Source organism: Strix uralensis, chromosome 3 (genome assembly GCF_047716275.1).
Source record: "Strix uralensis isolate ZFMK-TIS-50842 chromosome 3, bStrUra1, whole genome shotgun sequence".
Lineage (NCBI taxonomy): Eukaryota > Metazoa > Chordata > Aves > Strigiformes > Strigidae > Strix > Strix uralensis.
Window position 1 is genome coordinate 125,901,541 of NC_133974.1, and position 19,561 is coordinate 125,921,101.

Sequence of the window (19,561 nt, forward strand, 5' to 3'; positions counted from 1 at the left end):
CATTTAAGTTCATTTGTGCACTTCTCTGAAGGGAAGATGTTTTACCCTCAACACACCTCCTCCTGGTTCGCTTCCTGATCTCCGCAGCACTTGCTACTCCTACTGCTCCCACTCTCACCGAGGAGCAAGTCACGTTATATAATGAATTATACCAACAAGCACATCTCTAATAGAAAGCACATCACTTTATTGTGAAGGTCTCAAGTGGAAGAGTTCAACTTAACCATGACAATACTTTATGTATTACAATTGCCTGTTGATTTATGCAACTATGTTGAAGAAAGCCGTTAGCCAAAGTCTCCCCCCCCTCAAAAAAAAAAATCAGAGGATATTTGCACCAATTTTAGTTTATACCTCACAACATACTAGGCTATATTTTTACTATCACAGGGTGTATTTACTACTAGGGGAATGTTACATGGTCTTTCAAACATGAGACTATTTACAGAATAGGCTGAACATTTGAGTTTAGATAAAGCTGAACAATTTTACATGTATAGGAAGTGTTATAGGCTAGCTTTCCTGTGGCTTTTAGCTAGACATCAGGCACTAATGATTTGATTAGCTCTGTACAAAGAATCACACACTGTCCAAAACCTCTTGGCTGCTGGTTAGTTCCAAATTGTTTGAGATAGCGCCTACTTTGAGCAACAGTCTGTTGCGGGGCCTTACCGGCCCCGTTTCATCCTTCCGATGCCTCTATGCGTAACGGAATAGAAGCTAAGCTGTTGCACTAAGTCAGGAGAGTACTGATTAAAAGAGGATGGAATTAACGGTATATAGAAAAGACATAATATACTGGTAGAAAGTTATACCACCTCAAGGTTACACATTGAAGTCATTCCTGTTAGGGAAATACTGTTCTCTCCCCTACTACACAGAGCAGACAGAATTCCCTAAATGGAGTCCTTGAGAAATAAATTAAGTTCCAAGACCAAGTTAGGGAACTGTTGTACATTCAGAGTGCATTATGCCTCCGTGAACATTGGCTGGGCGCTTCTGGTACAGCATATGTGCCTTAAGCACCACAACAACTCAGTCTTTTGGGCCAGAGTCACTAGTTTTAGTTGCAGGGAAGGTCTCTGGTCTAGGAGAAGGTCCAAGAGCCATGGCTGCACACAGATATGTTTTGTGCACAATGCAAGCCTGATTTCCCCTTTAGCCATACAAATTAAGACAATATTTATCACCATACAGTTTGATATTACTTCCAATAAGTACAATATTTATTAAACATTTCTTCAGTTTTGTTACATATTGTGCAACAAATTACAATATTCTGCAGCCACAAATTATATGCAGAGTATGAAGAAACTATTAATCAGATAGTGTGATCTTTCCATTTATAATTCTACAAGAAGGAACTAGCAAATCAGATCTTACATATATCTTACTAAATTTTATGCATGGAAAGTGACAGACACTGTTGTGCTGTTTGATACAAAATGGCTAAACTTCATCTTCAGAAGACTAAACCTGACATCTAAACATGCCAATAGAAACATCAAAACAAAAATACATCCTAACCAACCACAGGAAACAGTCTGGTATCAGGAAAAGCAACAAGGATTACACGTTTATAAACCAGCACACAAAGGTTTAAAACAGTTCTGAAAATGAAGTTAGCTGTCTTGAGTCAAGGGAATAAAAAAAGTCAGTATTGACCATTTACAATCTCTGACCTTTGTGGAGACGGTAAGAATCTGTTGTAGTGCAGCTACATACAGTACAATTCAGGCAATTTTTTTTTTCACTTGGGTTCAGATTGCAAATTCATTGTTGTGAGACAAAAGGGGGGAGGCAAGTTTTAGCAGCAACCTCCGCTAGACTGCTTGACTGGAGTGCTCTGAATTTTAACATTGGACTTCTCTGCACCACCAGCTGTCGCTCCCGGACCCATTCGTTTTTTAATCTCAGCAGCCATGGTCATGAAAGACTGTTCTACATTTGTGGCATTCTTTGCACTGGTTTCCAAAAATGGAATTCCAAGAGAATCTGCAAATTCCTGCAAATCGAGAAACAGTGAACAGTGAGCTCATACACAAGTTCATACCTCGCCTGGTTTCCTGGCGCAGCCAGGAGTTCCTCGGCCACCCCCCACTCCCAAACTCCAGGCACTGCAGGGTGGGGGGGTCACTGAACCACCTCCATTTACAGCACCTGGTGTGCCAACACACTTCCCTGCCCTAGAACTTACTCCAGCACATCACAATCCAGGCGCTCAACCAAGCAAACCCGCATTAGTATCAACATACCTTTGCTGTTGTATAGTCTACTACTTTCTTTGTGGTCAGATCACATTTGTTCCCCACCAACAACTTGTTGACGTTTTCACTGGCATAACGGTCTATCTCCTGCAGCCACTGTTTTACATTATTGAAAGACTCCTAGGAGATAAGAGAACCGTAAGCAAGACCCTTAACCAAGAGGAGCTCAGCACTATTCAGTCATGACTGGGAAAGTGTCTGAAGCAGTGTACTTAGCTTACAGTGGGATTCACAACCACAAGAGAACACCCTCTACTTCAATGCTACAGTCCTCCCCCCTGTTGCCTCAGGACAGGCAAGTCCCAGGGTCTCTTCAGCTCCTCAGTCTGCACCCCAAGCCCCACACAATCAGCCCTTCCTCCCTTGCTGCGCTCCCCCCTGTTATTTTTCCCTGCTCCATATCTTGAATAGTCAACAACTTCTACCACCTGGGCCTCTTCCTCCTCCTCCTCCTGTAGCAGAGATAAGACACAGTACACAGCTGAAACCAGAAGAATCCCAGGCACTTACAAAGCACCTGGTATTAGGTGCAAACCACATTGTTGTAGAGATGCTGGAACAACCTCTGACTCCAGAAACACAGAACTGCCACACTAAACTGATATTCAAGTTAGCAATTGAACCCAGTACTTCTTTTTCTGTTAATTCAGGAAACTCTACACTTCCTTGAGAGCCCTTCAAACAGGACAACCGCACCAGTAATTTTCAGAGATTCTTTCACAGAAAACACTGGCTCAGTTGTACACATGCTGATCATCTTCTGTTTCAAATGCCAGCTTTTATTGTAGACCAAAGTTCAAGTACATCCAGAAATCTTTCAACAACTTCCATCAGTAACTCAGAGTTCCTGCTACCAAAGGCAGGGCAAGAAGTATTCACACAGAACAATCAATTACCTGCCCAGCAAGTTTTAGGTTAAGCTTAAGATACAACTGCTTTAGAGCCACAGATCCCACTGCTTCTTTTATTTCTGTGTTTATCCCCAACCCAGAGACTAACACATACATTTGGCTTGATAAACCTTAACGTGGCCTGAAGAGCACGGTCACTGTCTCCTTAAGAAGTGCCAAGTTGCTAAATTCCCAGTTTTATTATCAGCCCAGGGCATTCCACCTGGAGAAACCCTCCAGGCCCAGGTTTAACACTTACCTGATCTGTAACATCATACACAACTATGATGCCATGAGCACCTCTATAGTAACTGGAAGTGATAGTTCGAAACCTCTCCTGTCCCGCCGTGTCCCACTACAAGACAAATAACAGGATCAGTTACTGCGACGTAGCTGTACCGGTGTTACACGTTAGCTTCCAGAAATACAGCTCAGCTGATCAGCCATCTGACTACAAGTGTATCCAAGTCACAGCTACAGAAGTGGCTCTGAAACTGTACACATCCAACAGGAGCTGAGAAGATCAAGATATTTTAACAGAGAAGAAATACACTTCAGTAGGTACTTTTCTGGAAGTGCTCATTTGTTTGCTTGCAGACAAATGCAGTCAAGAGATCTCACTAAGGAAAACACTAAGCAGTTCTAACCCATGAAGCAGCCACAGTTCAGTGGTCAGAAGAACAAATGTGAGTTTGAAAACCTGTTAGCAATAAGGTCAGAGAAATATGGGTCTCTGACACAACCACTCGCTTCAGCCTCCTTGGTACAGGAGCTGCAAAAGTATTTACAGGCAACCTCCTCTTCTGGAGAGGATGAAGTGCAGCCACTCAAACCAAACCTGGTTCCCCTTCTGCTGCTGGGAGAGTTAAGGAGGGACTTTAGGTGCTTGACCTCTCCCCCCACCAGGACAGGAACAGCACTCAGGCAAACACTTCTCTCTGGAGCCATGTCAAGAGCAGAGCTCTGCATATTAAGAACAGTCAGACTCGCAGACAGATTTCAGCAGTGACAGCATTCCTCCTGGGCTGCTCTGGACTCAGGAGAGCTACATTAGAGTCTGGAGGCTCAGACTCAGGCTTCTGGCCATCAACTGGACTCCTGCTCCACAACACAGCCTGGAATCCCTGAGTCATTGCCTTCGAGTCCTGAGAGCCTCTGCTTGAGCTGGAGGCAGTGGCTGGCAAGGATTGTGTGACCTTGCATAGATATTAGATTTCATTACACCAGTCACCCTTTTAGAGTGCTTCAAGATTAGAGGAGAGACCTGCCAAGTCTCTTCCCTTGCTTATTCCAAGCAAAAGGCCAAAAGCATAACCAGAAAACACTCCCCAGTGCTGAGGCAGACAGGCCAGTTACAAGCGTTTGTGTCAGTTTTTCCATTCAGGTCAACAAAAGCAGAGTTTCCAGACTAGATAGTGCAGTCAGCTATTAACAGCTGCTGTAGAATTCAGGAATCTTGGACAACTGTGTGATATTCTTGCACTTACACAAATCCTTGCTAAATACTGCAGAACCACACCAGTTTTGATATGATTACTCCATCACAGGATTCTACCCTTCTTCAGCTCACGGCCCATAGTGCCTTTTAAATACAGTTAAGTTCTTTTCTTCCCAGGAAAATAAATTTGTAACAGGTCATTTCCTCTTTCAAAGCAGACAGCCTTGGTAAGCTTTAAGGACAGGTCATGGGAAGTCTTGTAATCTTGTAAAAACTGCCCAGTCTCTTGTTACAGGGAAGATATCACTTATATTTTAATGATTAAAGTACAAACTACCAATAGTTATGAATGTAATTCTATGCTTCAACAGATTAAAGTACCCAAGAGTTGAGAAATACTACTTACTATCTGAAGCTTGATTGTTTTCCCATCTAGTTCTATAGTTCTGATTTTGAAGTCCACACCAATCGTGCTGATGTAACTTTCTGTGTACGTGTCATCCTAGGAGAAAGAGTGAACATAAGTCAAGCCAGCTGCACCTCTTCTGCAGTCACCTACTTTATTATGCAACAGGCAGGCACCAGGCAGACAAAGGTACTTCATTCCCTAACAAAACAGTCTGATCATGGCAAAGTCCAGTAGGTAGCTAGGTATTTTCACCAAGTATTTACTTTTCAAAACTTGTGCAAAGTTTTTTAAAAGCACCTCAAACAACAGGATTCGTGTTCCAAAAACTAGTCAAAAAGCCTCCTTTCTGGAAATCCTGTAGTGTTAAGTCCTTTTGAACTGTAGTTTGAAAAAAAAACCCAGTCTTTGCTCATGTTGGCAGATTGAAGAGCTACTTAGAATAACTATTACGGTTATTAAAATGCCTCAGGTTTTTATTTCCCTTTGATGTTTTTCCATCTGTATTACACAGCAGCTACCTACAAGTCAGAGGCTTTCCCTCAGTGACACTCCACATCTGAATTTCAGATCCTCTGCTGCCACAGCTGGTTGCTAAGGCAGTTTAGAGTTACAGCTTGGGCACTTGTGTGAAGTCCTCTGCTCTGCAGTCTGTGTAAATACAGGAAGGAACACACAGCACTGGTTTAGCAGCTCGCACGGACCCGACCGGAGTCTCCAGCAGGCCTTAAGGCACATGGGAAGCACTGGATCAATCTTTGCTACCTTTGAGTGATCATTAGTTTGCCAGCATGAAGGGTGGTTCTATTCCCAAAATACCAGTAGGATAAAGCTTCATGTAAAATATCCCACAAAAGGTTTTATGCGACCAACAGCTATCACAAAAGCAAGGGATTTTTTTGGGTTGTGAATGGAAAACACCTTAGTTAATACATCTGCCTGAAGGAACACATGCAAGTAAGAATAAAGCATTAAGCCTTTTAAAATGACATGACATTTATTTCCTTAACATTTCAATACTCAAAAGGCTACGTCTGAAAAGCCTGATGCTGTTTAACCTACAGCAGGAAGAACACAGCTAAGTGAATGCTGCACCAATTCCTTATGTCAGAGTAAAACAGCTTAGTCAAATTTCTAAAGGAAAAAGCTACTTAGTTGAAGAAACACCAGATATTCAGCTTAAGTTTGTGCTCAGTTATCAAGAAAGAAAAGTGGGATTATTCACATGAAGCCAAAATTAATTCAAAAGTATCCACAAGAAGAACAGGCTAGACTGATCTGAGAGTACTGCTGCAGCTTTGGTGTCACTTCCAACCCACTGCCTCCAGATCTGTGAGCAGAGCAGGTTACATCTTTCTCATGTTCATACTGGTTTTAGTGTCTCCCTGTCCTAATACTGCACAAACAACAGGTGTAATAGCTTTAACTTAGGTGATGCTATTTGTACACACCAGACCACCATTTCATATTAATAACATGAAACACAACAGGCTCCTTCCAGAGGTGCCCAGAGCAACTGTTTAGACTGTGCAACTGCTGCCATCATCTTGCAGTAGTATTAAACTCTAGTTTCTAAACTAATGCCCCATATTCTCCTTTCCTTCCTCTCCCACGGCAACATAAAGATGCGCTTTGGCATAGACGTAGATAAGGAGTTCACTGGACTCCAGCTTCTTCTACTCAGAGCTGTCAAACCCATTTTCACTTTTCCTGTTGACAGGAAAACTTAAGCTTGTTTCATCAAATTTCAGCCACAGCAGCCCACCAGCAATTTTAATATTTATTATACACTCATTCACTAAAGGAAGCATAAGGCCTTATTCCTAGAGTATTATTTAAATTACTTCTCCCTCTGGCTAAGCCATTGGTAGGCCTTTTCAATGAAGATATCAAACTTCATCTGGTTGAAAATATTCAGATCAAGTATTAACTCATCAAGGTCTTGCCCTGACACATTTGTATTCTTCATGCCTGAAGGCACACACCCCAGAATTCAAGTATATTCTTCCATCTTCAGTGTTCTACCACTAGTGTAGTGATGAAAGTTAAATTAAGATATTTTGTTCTCAAGTAACAGGAAAATGAGAATTAAACTTAACTGGACATTCTTGATATTATTTCTTTCCATATTACTCAAATGCAGAAGATAGGAGGGTTTTACTATAATTTTCCCTGGTATACCAGACCTGATATCAGCCCTATCAAGTAGTTCTTGTAGCAGTAAAATTCTTGCTAAGTACCTGGTAGCTTTTTTACATAAGATTTTCAAGCAGGATCACTTACTGCAAACCTAAGTAGAAGGCAAGATTTCCCAACACCGGAGTCTCCAATCAGAAGTAGCTTGAATAAATAGTCACTGCAGAAGGAAAAAAAATTAAGTCACTTAATGAAAAACACTATCAAGAACAAAGTTCCTTATAGCTAGTATATTATGATGTTTGAGAAGGGTAAATTAATTCACTACCAGGGAAGTCACCAACACCCCCAAGCTTTTCTATCCACTTTAGACACAATTTACTTAATTTACTTGGTAAGGGAAGTATGAGGTAGATGCTCTGAACACAGCATTTTTGTGTAGAACTGTGCCTCCTAGGAAGTTACTCCAGGGATATTAGTGCAACTATCAGCAAGACTAACACAGTCCTCCTTCAGCCCTCTGTGGTCTAGCTAAGATTAAAATCATGCTTTGCAGTTAAGCAGAAGCCTCATTGTTTGGTTGAGTAACTCAAGTAACACACAGATGGTAGTAACAGCCTGCTGTCCACCAGAGCCGTTATCTTCGTATCATCTTTAAAGTCAAAGGCTTGATTCCACTGCCCAGCTTCACAAATACCATGTAGCTGGCCAAAAGCAGCCAATTCTTTCCTCAGTTTAAGTTACCCCAATTTAAGTTCCAGCAGAATCCATTAGCACAATATCCAATTCAAATGTACAGATGATTAACACCATGTTTAGTGGCCTTCTAAAGCAAAATGAACACCCACCTTCCACAATAGACTATTAACAGGTTACAGTGATCACATACTCCACTTGCCTTTCAGAAATTAAAATAAAGCTCACACCATTGCCAGACGAGGATACATTCATTCTCTAGAGGATGTCAGGCATAATATTACTAATTCTGAAGTCACACCAGCAGGGGTGACAATAATTGTTTTGCTTCATGTTGAGTCCTCCCAGTATTGAGGGAGCAGGCACAGTATCATCAATGACCAACCTAGTCTTACACTTCAAAGAGTAGTGATTTCATTGTTGGCAAAACAATAGATTTTTGTGTTAGTCATAAGACTAATGGGGCAGTTTAATACTGGAGATCAAGTAGCAGAAAAAAAAAAAAATCAACAAACCACCATCTACACAAGTTATTTTGCTTTGTAAGTACTAGACTAACCCATTTTAGGTTCACAACTCTCCAGCCCTGTAGCGTCCTGGGTTAAGTCCTGTTCTCATTTAACCACTGGAGTTTACAACAGGTATTTCTATGCCCACTTAGCCAAACTGAGAAGATAAATTCTATGCAGATGCTTAAGTCAACTGTCCCCACCTATTATTTCCTACTAAAATCACCATTGACTTTGGCTGGCAGGAATCCAGCCAGGAAACTGCACCCATCCCCAGTGATAACAGCCAAGCAGATGGTCAACTGCTCAGCCTTTCACCACTGCTCTGCTCAAGCGCCCAAATGACTGTCATCTTGGCTGGTCCCAGGCTGCAAGAACACACTCAACTGAAACGTTCATCAGTTTCCACAGCACTTCTCTCAAGGCTAAAGAGAGGTCAGAAGTGGTAAAGGTAGTAATTAATAAGCTGACCCTTAAAAATACAACCTTCCCCAACAGTGTAAAGCTAAAAGTACTCAAGGTATTTAAAAATAAAGTCAAAGTATACCTAGCAGTTTATGGTCACAGAACTCACCACTCCACCTGCCAAGTCACATACTAATACAAGGCAAGATGGTTTTAGTAGAATGACAGTTACTAACCCAAACTGTTCAGGGGAGATAAGTTACATTACATCACAACCCACATATCTTAACTGCTTCAAGATAGCTGAATCACTACTACTGACCAGAAGTATTATTACTGCTCATGCTTTCGCATGGGTGATCACAGACAAAATACATGTTCCTTGAAACTTGGGCCTGCCCATAAGGCGTCCCCAAAATACCACCTGACAACCTGGAGTCCCAAGCACTGCCTCTCTGGGTGCTTCTCAAGAGGAGCTGTGTGTTTCCTGTGGCTTCGCTTGCAGAAGCCCCACTGCAGCCACACTGACAAGCTAGTGGTTGAGGATGCACACAGTTTGTGTTTTAAGCCTAAGGATCACTGAAGTGGGACTGCATCAACCAGTGTTACCCTCAGCTACCCAGCGCTGCTGCTTCTCAATGACCATCATCACTCAGCAACCGAGGAAAGGGGCTACCCAACAGCAACTGCAGCAAGAGGCATTTAAAACTTCATAACCCCACTTATAATTTTGCTCCCCAAGAGCAGCAGAGCAGCTCTGTGCAACCTGGAGACCAAAGTAAGGTACAACAGCTCTGAGACCTGGTCCACTGTTAGGCCTATGCCTTCTTCCCCAGGATTATGCATAAACTGAAGCCACGATTGCCTCAGCCTTCAAACAGCTCCTTCCTACTTCAGCAGGAAGTTTTAGTTGTTCAGCTCTCTGCAAAACCAGAATTTTCAGCAACCCTGAAGTTAAATTATTACTTACAATAAGCACTAATACACTTAAAAGTATGAGAGCTTGCAGCATGTTATAATCCCCTTAATGGTAACACATGAATATTACACTGCACTGTCTTCACTAAAGTTAGTGGAAAAAAAAATAATTCCTTCCTGGTGTCGGTAAGGCTTCAGCTACAAGCCTGAAAGATTCAGTTAAGAGTCTCCTCTTGCTTTCAAGGGCCCCCAAACATCAAGTAGCTTGTCTTCCTCTGTTACTCTTAGCACTTAGGGCAGCTCCCAACCAGATCTACCCTGCTATGAAATTGTTTACCATTCAGAAGCAAACAGGAATGATAATGGTTTATACACAGCACTACTGTTATTGCAACAAGAACCCGGAATCCTTAAATACTGGGTTTGACATCTTTGCTGTTAAGACCTTCCCTCACTTTGGGCTTCAGTATTTCCAGAAGCAAGTGACAACCACAGGCTCAAACGGCAAGTTAAGTCACCTGCCTCACCCCCACCAAGAGCAGGGGCAGGGCCAGTCACACTGCAGCATGGTTGGACACAGCCTTCACCGAGCTAGCTCTGTCTCTGACCTTAGAAATAGGTGTTCCATCACAAAAAACTTATCTTTGCCAGATAAGCAAGACCAACACATCTACATCAATTCAGAGATAATTTAAGTAGAACCTTGCTATTTAGGTTTTAAAAAAATTGAACTAATTTCATTTCAGTACTATAGTGCCCTTCTTTCTAGGTGCAATTGTTTTAGGACTTTTTAAACTACAGCAAGTGCATAGATATGGGCCCCAAGAACCAGATGAGCAGTCTGTTGTTACACATGGTGTTATGCTAGAGACAGCTCTCAGGGTACAGCAACAGTTTAAATCAAATAAAAATGAAAACAAGCTTACAAAAATTTGCAGAAACCTATTTCTAGACTGGACTACACTGATAGAATATTTCTGATAATAGCTTCAACTGTAGCGGTATGTCTAACAAACCACGGAAGTTAACTTTAGTATTTGCTCCTGAAGAGCCACACAACCTTGCTTCTAAAGCAACTGAATTCTGCTCTTTAAGCCTGAAGACTTAACACATCAGCTCTTCCAGCTGAGGGAACCTTCATAAAGCAGGCTGAGATATGCAGCATAGCCTTCTCCACACAACTTGGAGGTAGCATGAATTCAGATTTATCATTCAACTATTTCTCACCATTTATATAAGCAAGTCATACTTAGCACCCATAAGACAGCACACTGGAAGAATATGGGCAGCAAGGCAGGTAGGTACTGTCAGTAGGAGTGAGGCTTTCAAATCCTCTCCATCAGGAAGAGGGTATGGTAACTTCCTCTTGCCAAAGAGATAAAGGATAGATATGTTAAGTTTAACTGCCTCTTGCCAAAAAAAGGCACATCCAAAACAGCCCTGACAAATTTTCGAGCAGCGAAGCAGCATCCTCCTTTTACATGTATTTTCCACGCAACAGTCAGCAAGTTCAGCAGAAGACAAGGAAGTCAAGTTTAGGACAGACCTGGCCAAAGCTGGGCGGAACAAAGGACCTGTGGGCCTCTAAGATACTGTTGTTTATACAGGTAGACATGTGGGGATTTTTTAAATGCCAGGAATGTTTTATGCCAAAACAGACAAGACTAGCTAATCATCCATCTCCCAGAAGAACTGCTGGAATCGGCTTTAATCACTGATGTCAGCTGCAAGTTTACAGTAAACAGGTACTCACAGCAGCCTCAAATCCCTAGTCTTTGTTCTACCACCCAAGAAATTTTGAAGAGCATGACTGTCACTCTGATTACACACTACTTTTGTAGGTAAACAGAATCTGGAAGACATAATGCCACTTTGCATCGCAGATTACTGTTTAGAAAGGTTAGAACACAAACAGTTTCAGATGATTGCAGCAATCCAGAAGCTGTCACTCGATTGTCATCTACTGAACACCACCACACAAGACTGACCCCCTCCAGGTAGTCCCTAACACTCCTGAAGAATGCAAAAAACCTCATGTCTACTCCAAAAAACACTTTATTTCCCCATCTCTCCTCGAAGAAGATATCTAAGAACAAGATCCAGATACTACAGAACATTGATCAATACCTGATACCAACTAGCTGTTAAGACAGTTCACCCACGAGTGTGTTTGTGCTAGTCAGCCTGCTACACACAAGTCACAAAAGGGGTAGGAAATGCCAAACCTGACACGATCTAGTCACAACAGTCAATATTGACATTTTGCTCATTTAAACACCATAAGGGAGGAAGGACCACAGAAGGAATGCATCCCAGCACTAGGTGGGCAGGTGCTTTCAGAATTTAGCTTCCAAATGCTAGCACTCATCTCTCATCCATTCCTCCTCAGCTCCTTCACCCAAGTGATAAGCACACTAACTAGTTCACAAGGCTGTCCCACAGCCCTGACATTTCAAGGAAGCTCTCAGAAGCACACATACCCCCTTCAAACCCTCGCACCAGCAGCTTCTAATCCTATGACTTTAACAGGAAAATTGAAGGAGGCAGGTCTTTTTATTAAGAAATTTTTACTAGTGATCCCACTGACCTCTGACAGAGAGCTCTGGCATGCCCAGGAGAGAGGATGTGGGGCTACAGCCTGATCTGAAGCAGTGACAGGGAAGCAAGAATGTGTTACATTATAGGCAAGGCACTTCTAAAAGGACAAACAGACATCTGCACCTGTATCTGTTACAAGTAACTAGAAACAATAATGTTATAATCCCCTAAATCTTACTCCTGGTTTAACATTGATCCAAGCATACCTATTACAGTGACAGATACTTTCTGTCCATCTCACCACACCCTTCCCATCTATCCTCATCCTGCAGACACAACCCTGTCAGGAAGTGGTAATTTAATATTACAAATTAATCTGAAACTACAGCTTCTCCTCTTTCTTTCGCTTTAAAGAACTGAGCCATCCTCACCACCAGGAATAAGCACTCTTCGCTGAGAATGAGTCTCCCTCAAAACGTTTTCCCCACCTTCATAGCAGCATTCAGTATCTCACTGCAGGGAACTCCTCTCTGCATCACAGTCTAGAAAGCTGAGAGGCCTCAGGAAAGGCAAAAAAAAATGGAAAAAACCCCTTCAACCTGTTTCTGCACAGTGTTAGTAGACTAACATTTTGCAGTTTTTCCACTACAAAATCCACCAGTCTGCAGGGTGAATTTGAGTTTAACTCTGAGAGTCATCACAACCACACAGGCACCAACAATTTGCTGGTCGCTCATCCACTGACTACCTCCAGCTACTGTTTTGGTGTTTTCCAACACCACACGAGCAAAGTTTGTTATGTAATCTTACCAAGATGTAACTTGAGTTCCTGGCTGTACCTCTTAGTTTTCACCAACTCCCTCACACTAGTTGATGACTGCTTTGCCTTCTGCTCCTATTTACTCTTCAGGTGTTTTTAATGCACCCAGAGTGCCTGCAACCATGCTGCCATAAGCAGAGAGCACAAAAGCCACGACCAGGCAAGTCAGTAGCTTCAGCTGTGTGGAAAAGCATGCTTTGAGGACAAAAGCTGTTAAAGTGTCACCCATGAAGAGAGACAATGGGTATTTAGAGCAGTAGTGTCATGCCACACATGCATTTCAATACCATAACCACTTCAGTTACATTAGAGGGCAACAGTGGCTTCATCATTTCAAACTGGAGTGCCAGATCACCAGTGTCAGTGAAAGAATCCTAAAAACACTCTTCAACACTGAAGCATTGGGAGTGCAGTAGCTGGTTTTTAAAGTGCTTTTTAAACTAATCCCAAGTCTCTCCTATTCCCTCAAAAGCCACGAGCAAAATGAGGTTTACTATCCCTGACATCCTGGTGAGCAAGCCACTGCTCTTACAGTTGCCAGGATACGGACAACTATTGACCAGAGAGATTAGACACCCTCACTCCCAAGCAGGCCAACTAGAGAAAAAGGCCACATTCACACCACAACGTACAACGACCCTCTGGAAAAAAAAAAAAAAAAAAAACAAAACACACAAAACTGTGCCATCACCAGGTTTTCTAGGCAAGTGCTATTTCAGCTCAAGACAGCCCCAAGAGCATTTCATTATCAAGTCACAGCGTTGCAAAATCTACATAGGCAAGAAGTGTTTTGCAAGAGCCATGTGACACACACATGACTTGCAGCTAAAGTGAAGGGTGGACCTCTGACTACTAAGCTGCCAGCAGCAATCGGCCAGGAAGATCGGCTTTCACAAAGAGCTGGGTTTTTTCCCCCCCTCAACTTGTTGGAGCCTGGGCTCTGATGTCTATTTTCGAGGTCCGGAAAAATCGCCGTCAACTGCGCCCATACTTACTTCGCCGCCGATAGCGCTCCCGGGGAGGGAGGCGGGATGTCGAAGCCACCCGGATCACCGGGCCCATCGCGCCGCTTTAGAGCGGGGACCTCATTAACTTTTCATGGCCCGTCGTGCGGTCGCCCCCCCCCCCACCCCCGCCAGGCCGATGCCCGTAACCCAACCCCCCGGGTACGGCACCAGCAGGCCTAACACCTGCCCTCCGCCGCCGCACGGCCTCCAGACCACGGCTCCCTTGGTGACCGGAGGCAGGCGACGGGTCGCCGGAGGCCCGAAGGCTCGGCCCTCCCACCCACACTGCCCCCCCCCCCGCGCCAGCGGCCTTTCTCCACCCCCCTCCTCCCCAACCTGCCGATCGCGGCACCCCCCCCGGCGCGGGGTAGCGGGGCCCGGGGCCGCGGCGAGGCCCTCCCGCGGCCCACACTCACTATTCGGGATTCATGCTGGACATGTCCGTGGGGCCCGCGGCCCGAGGGACGGCGAGCGCGCTCTGAGGGGGGGCGGTCGCGGCCTGGCACCTCCCGCCGCCGAGGCGGGCGCTCCGCGGATGCAGGCGTCCAACGGCTCCCGCCTTCGCCCGGCGCTCGGCTCGGCCTGCCCCTCCGCCGGCGCCCTGCCCGCTCCGCGGCCTCCGCGCTCGCTCCTCAGCCCAAAATGGCTGCCAGAGCCCAACCAGGAAACGGGGCGGCCTCTCGCCGAGCAGCGCTTACATGGCCGGGGGGCGGCGGCGGGGCATGCCGGGAAAGCGAGTCCGCGCCCCCGCCGCCGACACGCGCCGCCGGGCGGCCGCGCCCGCCGCCGGGGGACTCGCTTTCCCGGCGGCCCCTGCGGCGGCGGCGGCGCATGCGCCCCGGCCGGCCTTTCTTCCCTCGGCCCCGTCGGCTCGGCCCGGCGGGCGGCGCTGCTGATTGGCCGGCCGGGAGCCGGCTCGGCGTGACGCCGGCGGGAAGACGTGGCAGCTCGGGCGAGTCACCGCGCGGGCGGGGTGGGCGTGGCCTCGGCGGGCGGGGTGGGGCGGGGCGGGGCGCCCCCCTGCGGGCGGCGACGGGGGGCGGCGGGCGACCCGGCGGGCGACCCGGCGGGCCTAGTTTGGCGGTGGCGGGGCCTGGCCCGTGGGGACGGGGCCTGGCCCGTGGGGACGGCGCCGCTCCGGGCGTGAGGCGCCGCGCCCAGGCCTCCCTCCCGCCTGGTCTGGCCCAGCCAGAGCTTGACTTTTCCCGTTGGTTACGCTCCCTCCGTAACAAGGGAGATCCCGAGCCCCGCCTCGGGCCTGCTGGTGTCTGACATCCCCGCACCGACCGGGTTCGGCGGGTGGGTTTGTGCGGAGGGACGGGCGGGGCAGGCCCGAGTGGGGGGGGGGTTGGGAATATTTCACCTTTACGACGAGGACAGGCCTGGGCCGTCGGGAGGTTGGGGAGAGGGAGATGGAGGAGGAGAACCCGCTCTGCTGGTTATTTTACCACTTGGTGTCGGGTGAGGGGTGAAAATGGAGGCATTGTAATAAAACCGGGAACAACAGGGGTGGCCGGCAGCGCAACGACGGCTATAGCAGAACAGAGCGTCTGTAGGAATTAAGACCTCTTTTTTCCACAGGCATTAATAAGTAACAATCCTTTTCTGTGCTGCTGTTGCATCTTTTATATCAAAAGCATTTTACAAGCATTAATTACTCACATTTCATAATATTCTTTGTGCACAGTAAATATTACTATGCTCATTTTACTCCTGGGAAACAGGGAGATTGTCACATGCCTGGGATCTTGGAGGAGATGACTTGTTAAAGCTGGAAGAATTCAGAATATAGGAGCCTAGTTTTCTTGTCGACCACTTAAAACAAATTCTTACTGTGCATCAAGTTGTATTGCTGGCATTTTTAGTTGTTTATGGTTTCAGGTTTATTCCTAACAAACTCCCAGCCTTTTTGACACCATCAGAACAAGCACATCGCTGCAACGCTAAACATCATTCTAGACTCGCACACAGAGCACTGCTAAACCTTATAAGTCTTAACAGCTTCTTATAATCAGCTGGGGAATTTAAATCCCCACTAAATACATATTATCTGATGTTATTTCATTACAAAGGGCATAGTAATAATACATTGACCAAAGTTTATCTTCCAACCGGCTCAAAGGACAGGAGGAACAATCCGCAAATGGATTGTGAGATCACTGAACCATCCTGTGCGGGGAAGTGCGTAGGGCTTCCTCTTCATATGGCAAGCTGGGAAGCGTTCACTGCAGCTATCTAGATGTTAATCTGTTCACATGCCAACTTCCACCAAGCTGCAAGTCACCAGCCACCTAAGTACGACAAGGGACTACTGAAATAACCGCTGTGGACGGGAGTCTTTCCATGGGACGGCAACAGAACTGAGGTGAATCCCCAGAGGAACTGAAACGGCACAGTCTTGTCCTTTTTCGCCCCACAATAAGATCATGAACAGTCACTCACAGTCCACACATCTTCAAGGTTTTGATACACTTATGTTCAATTCCTTAAAAAAAGTCCATAAACTGTGCCAACTATAATTGAAAATACCTAGCATTGGTTAAAAAAGGTTTTGGGTTTCCTCTGCTTTCTTGCATTGCTTGTTAGGTAACATAATCTACAGATGAATCTGCCACATAAATTACTGTACGTACTGCTTCTGTGGCGGCCATCGTTGAAGATTCTACTTCCCGTTCCCTGTTGCTTTGTGCATTTGTGAAACAATACCCATTTTGTTCGATGTTTGCCATCAGAAGTCCAGCGAATCCTCTGAAACTCTCTCTCCTCTCTCATACAGCTGCGACTCTTGAGACGCGCCGTGGAAGGTGACCAGATGTGCAGGAATATCCCAGATGACAAACTTCGTTTAGCAGCCAGCATGTCATTCTCTGCTGAATACAACAATTGTTTTTGCAGGGACATATTTTAACATTTGTGCTTTTACTTTTCCCTTCCCTAGTGAAACAAAAAGCTCCAACCACCCCAATTCCTTATTCTGTTCTGAGGGATGATGCTTACAGGCCACAGTAAATAGGGCTCTGCTACATATGGCACTGCATAAACGTATCCAGCGAAGACAGAGCAGACAGAGGGACAAACCAACACCAGCACTAGCTACCTACGAAAGCCACAAATTAGATTTACTTCTGAAGTAGGGCACAGGTTAATAAGAGTGTGGGATGCTGTTTCATCTCAGAGAAATAATAGCTTCCGTGTCTGAGAAAAGCATATTTAATCTGTATGACTGAACCAGCAGCGTGGCAGGTGTAGCAACCCATGGCTGCAGGCTGGGTGTAAGGGCAGCACGAAAAGTGGGTCTACTGCAGCTCTGCAGGGAGATGCAGAGAGGGCTTCCTGCTGCCCATGTTGCTGGCTGAGGTCATCTGCTGCTCTGCTGTCATCCGCAGCTGGATGTCTGCACATGTACCCGTTCAACTGGCTGAACGGGCTCAGGACTCCTGCCTGGTTTCTAGCTGGGATCGGGGTGACGATTTATAACCCATGTATCGCATTCTGTCCTGTTCCTCCTTCTTCCTTCAGTGGGTATTCATAGTTTGTCCTGAACACCACGAACCACTGGATGGTCAGAGAGGCCTTGCTTGTCTCCCGCTAATCGGAGCGTAATGCAAGGAGCAATATCAGATGCCAGTTAGGGAAACATTATTCATACACCTTCAGGGCTGAATTCTGCCTGTGCCAACAGAGGCTGATTTTATCCTGTTAGTGAAATCAGCTGCAGAATTTCCTTTGGCCTGGGCTATAGCACTCTACCAGAGCAGCCTAGGAAAAGCCGTGAGCAGAGATTACCATGAACTGTAATCACCTTCCCCAGTCCTGTCCACCCTGGGGCAGTATCCTGACCCACTAACTCATGTTTTTGAGGTTGAAGTCTGCTGGTTCCTGGTTCCGCTTGGGTGACCTGCCATCCCCTGCTCCCAGCTCTCTCCTCCTTAGGCCACAAAAGGTGTGTGCAAGGGGAGGCTCTGGGAAATGAGGGGACAGGAGGACAGGGGATGGGAGGGAGAGGGGAAGCAAGCTGGAGTGGCTGCAGGCAGGTGTAAGAGGGGAGAGGAAGGAGGAAAATCAGCACAAATGATGGAGGCGGAATGTTGCAGCTGCATGAGCTCAGGTTTGTTTTTCGGTTTTGCATTGCAGTATGGAGCCCACATGCCTGCTCTGCTGTGGGGCTGTCGGTGGGACTGAGGGTATCACCTGTGTGGACTGCAGCCTGCAGAAAGCAGTGAGCTGCCTAAGATTCATTCTACTTTCCTCTTCTGCCCTTATTTCATATTAAATGGTCAATATTTTTTAGCTATATAACCATGCCACACAGTGACGGGGCAAAGGAAGGTTTCGGGTCTGTTCTCTACTACTCTACCACAGCTTTTACCCTGAGAATGTCTTATTTCCCATGTGTAACAGTTCTTGATCCAAAGGTAGGGGGAACTGGGCTTCTGACCCAGTATTGCCTCTCCATAAAGCTGTCATGTTAGCACAGCAGAGTTCAGATATCATTCAGCTCCTACCAGTATCCTTTTCCCTAGACAATGTATAAAATAAAAAAAAAAATAATTTATGTATTTATCTCCCCTCCTGCCTTCCTCTGCTCTTCCTTTCGCCTCCCCCTTCTCAGTGTCTGATCCATGTAGTGGGAAGCTCACGGGCTAACAGATGCACAACAGCCACGCGGAGAAGGTCAGGTACCAGGAATGCACAACAGCAAGCTGAGACCTTGCAACTGACTCTTTTGATACCCGGAGTGCTGGGGAATAAACACTGATTTTAGCTTATCAATAGCAGCGTTTCTCTCTGGTATTGCTCACAGTCCTCCCATGTCTTTAATCTCTCTGCAGGACTTGTCAGCTACCAGTGTTTTTCTGACAACATAACCAGTCCACTTCTGTTACACTGGCAGCACACCTAAAACTGTGTTAGCAAATTCTTCTCCTTATTAATTCTCGATTTAGGAAGTAAAGGGCAAAGGAGAAGTAAGTTGCTGATGGACCTGTGGTACCACTGGGAGGGACAGAACAAATGAACCCATACTCAGGTGTAGTCTGATGTCAGAAAAACAGAAGTGGAGAGGAAAACGGTATTTTGGAACTTACAGGAGGGAGGTAACCTGATGGTGTAATGGATCTTACTGGTCTGTAAATCACCAGGAGACAGCTGGTTTCTGCTAGAGAGCTCTACCTCTCGTTTCTGCCTCATATGGCCCGTGCTGTCACATCCTGCAGTGAGGGGAATGCAGCCAGAGGCTTCACGTTGGTTCCAATCACAGGCAGAAGGCAAGCAGATACAGGCAGGGTGAAGTGTCAAGAGCACTTGGTGGATGTGAAGGGATAGCAGGATGCTCAGAGAGCAGATGTCCAACTCTGGTGGGCTAAATGTCTTTTGAGAAAGTCCTAGAAGGAGATCTAGCACCTTGTTCTGACTTCTTTCTTCAGAATCCAGGCCCAGTTTACTTCAGTACTGTTGTGAACACGTGGGAGTTTTTGTGGCAACTGTCACCCAAATTTGAAGTAGAAAATTATTTTGAGCAGGACATGAAA

At 45.7% G+C, this 19,561-nt stretch overlaps 1 protein-coding gene and 2 long non-coding RNA genes across 4 annotated transcripts in view; 1 reads left to right on the forward strand and 2 right to left on the reverse strand.

Moving 5' to 3' along the window:
* Positions 1–165: 165 nt before the first annotated feature.
* RAB1A (RAB1A, member RAS oncogene family) lies at positions 166–14,703 on the reverse strand. The gene is made up of 6 exons (XM_074864336.1): positions 14,447–14,703; positions 7,285–7,357; positions 5,002–5,097; positions 3,417–3,512; positions 2,256–2,387; positions 166–2,005 (listed from the first exon to the last, which is right to left on the reverse strand). The coding sequence occupies exons 1-6, from the start codon at positions 14,467–14,469 to the stop codon at positions 1,808–1,810; spliced, it is 618 nt and encodes a 205-aa protein (XP_074720437.1). The 5' UTR covers positions 14,470–14,703; the 3' UTR covers positions 166–1,807.
* A 938-nt stretch (positions 14,704–15,641) lies between these two features.
* Positions 15,642–19,561, reverse strand: part of LOC141941496 (uncharacterized) — a 28,698-nt gene continuing 24,778 nt past the window's right edge. The window contains exon 4 of one of the 2 annotated variants that reach the window (XR_012628358.1): positions 15,642–16,897. This is a non-coding gene — a long non-coding RNA (uncharacterized LOC141941496). Of the gene's footprint in view, positions 16,901–19,561 lie in introns of both variants that reach the window. The other variant, XR_012628357.1, reaches the window with a different exon arrangement.
* On the forward strand, positions 16,100–18,587 carry LOC141941498 (uncharacterized). Its single transcript, XR_012628359.1, has 2 exons — positions 16,100–16,395; positions 16,807–18,587. It is a non-coding gene; the product is annotated as an uncharacterized LOC141941498 (long non-coding RNA).

What these genes read in the sequence shown, in the direction of transcription:
- RAB1A (XM_074864336.1), bottom strand. Translation starts at nt 14,469, where the DNA reads ATGTCCAGCATGAATCCCGAATA. An exon ending in GCCTTCTACTTAGGTTTGCA is followed by an intron (nt 5,098 to 7,284) that starts GTAAGTGATCCT and finishes TCTTTCTCCTAG; the next exon opens with GATGACACGTACACAGAAAG. An exon ending in TAGACTATACAACAGCAAAG is followed by an intron (nt 2,006 to 2,255) that starts GTATGTTGATAC and finishes CTCGATTTGCAG; the next exon opens with GAATTTGCAGATTCTCTTGG.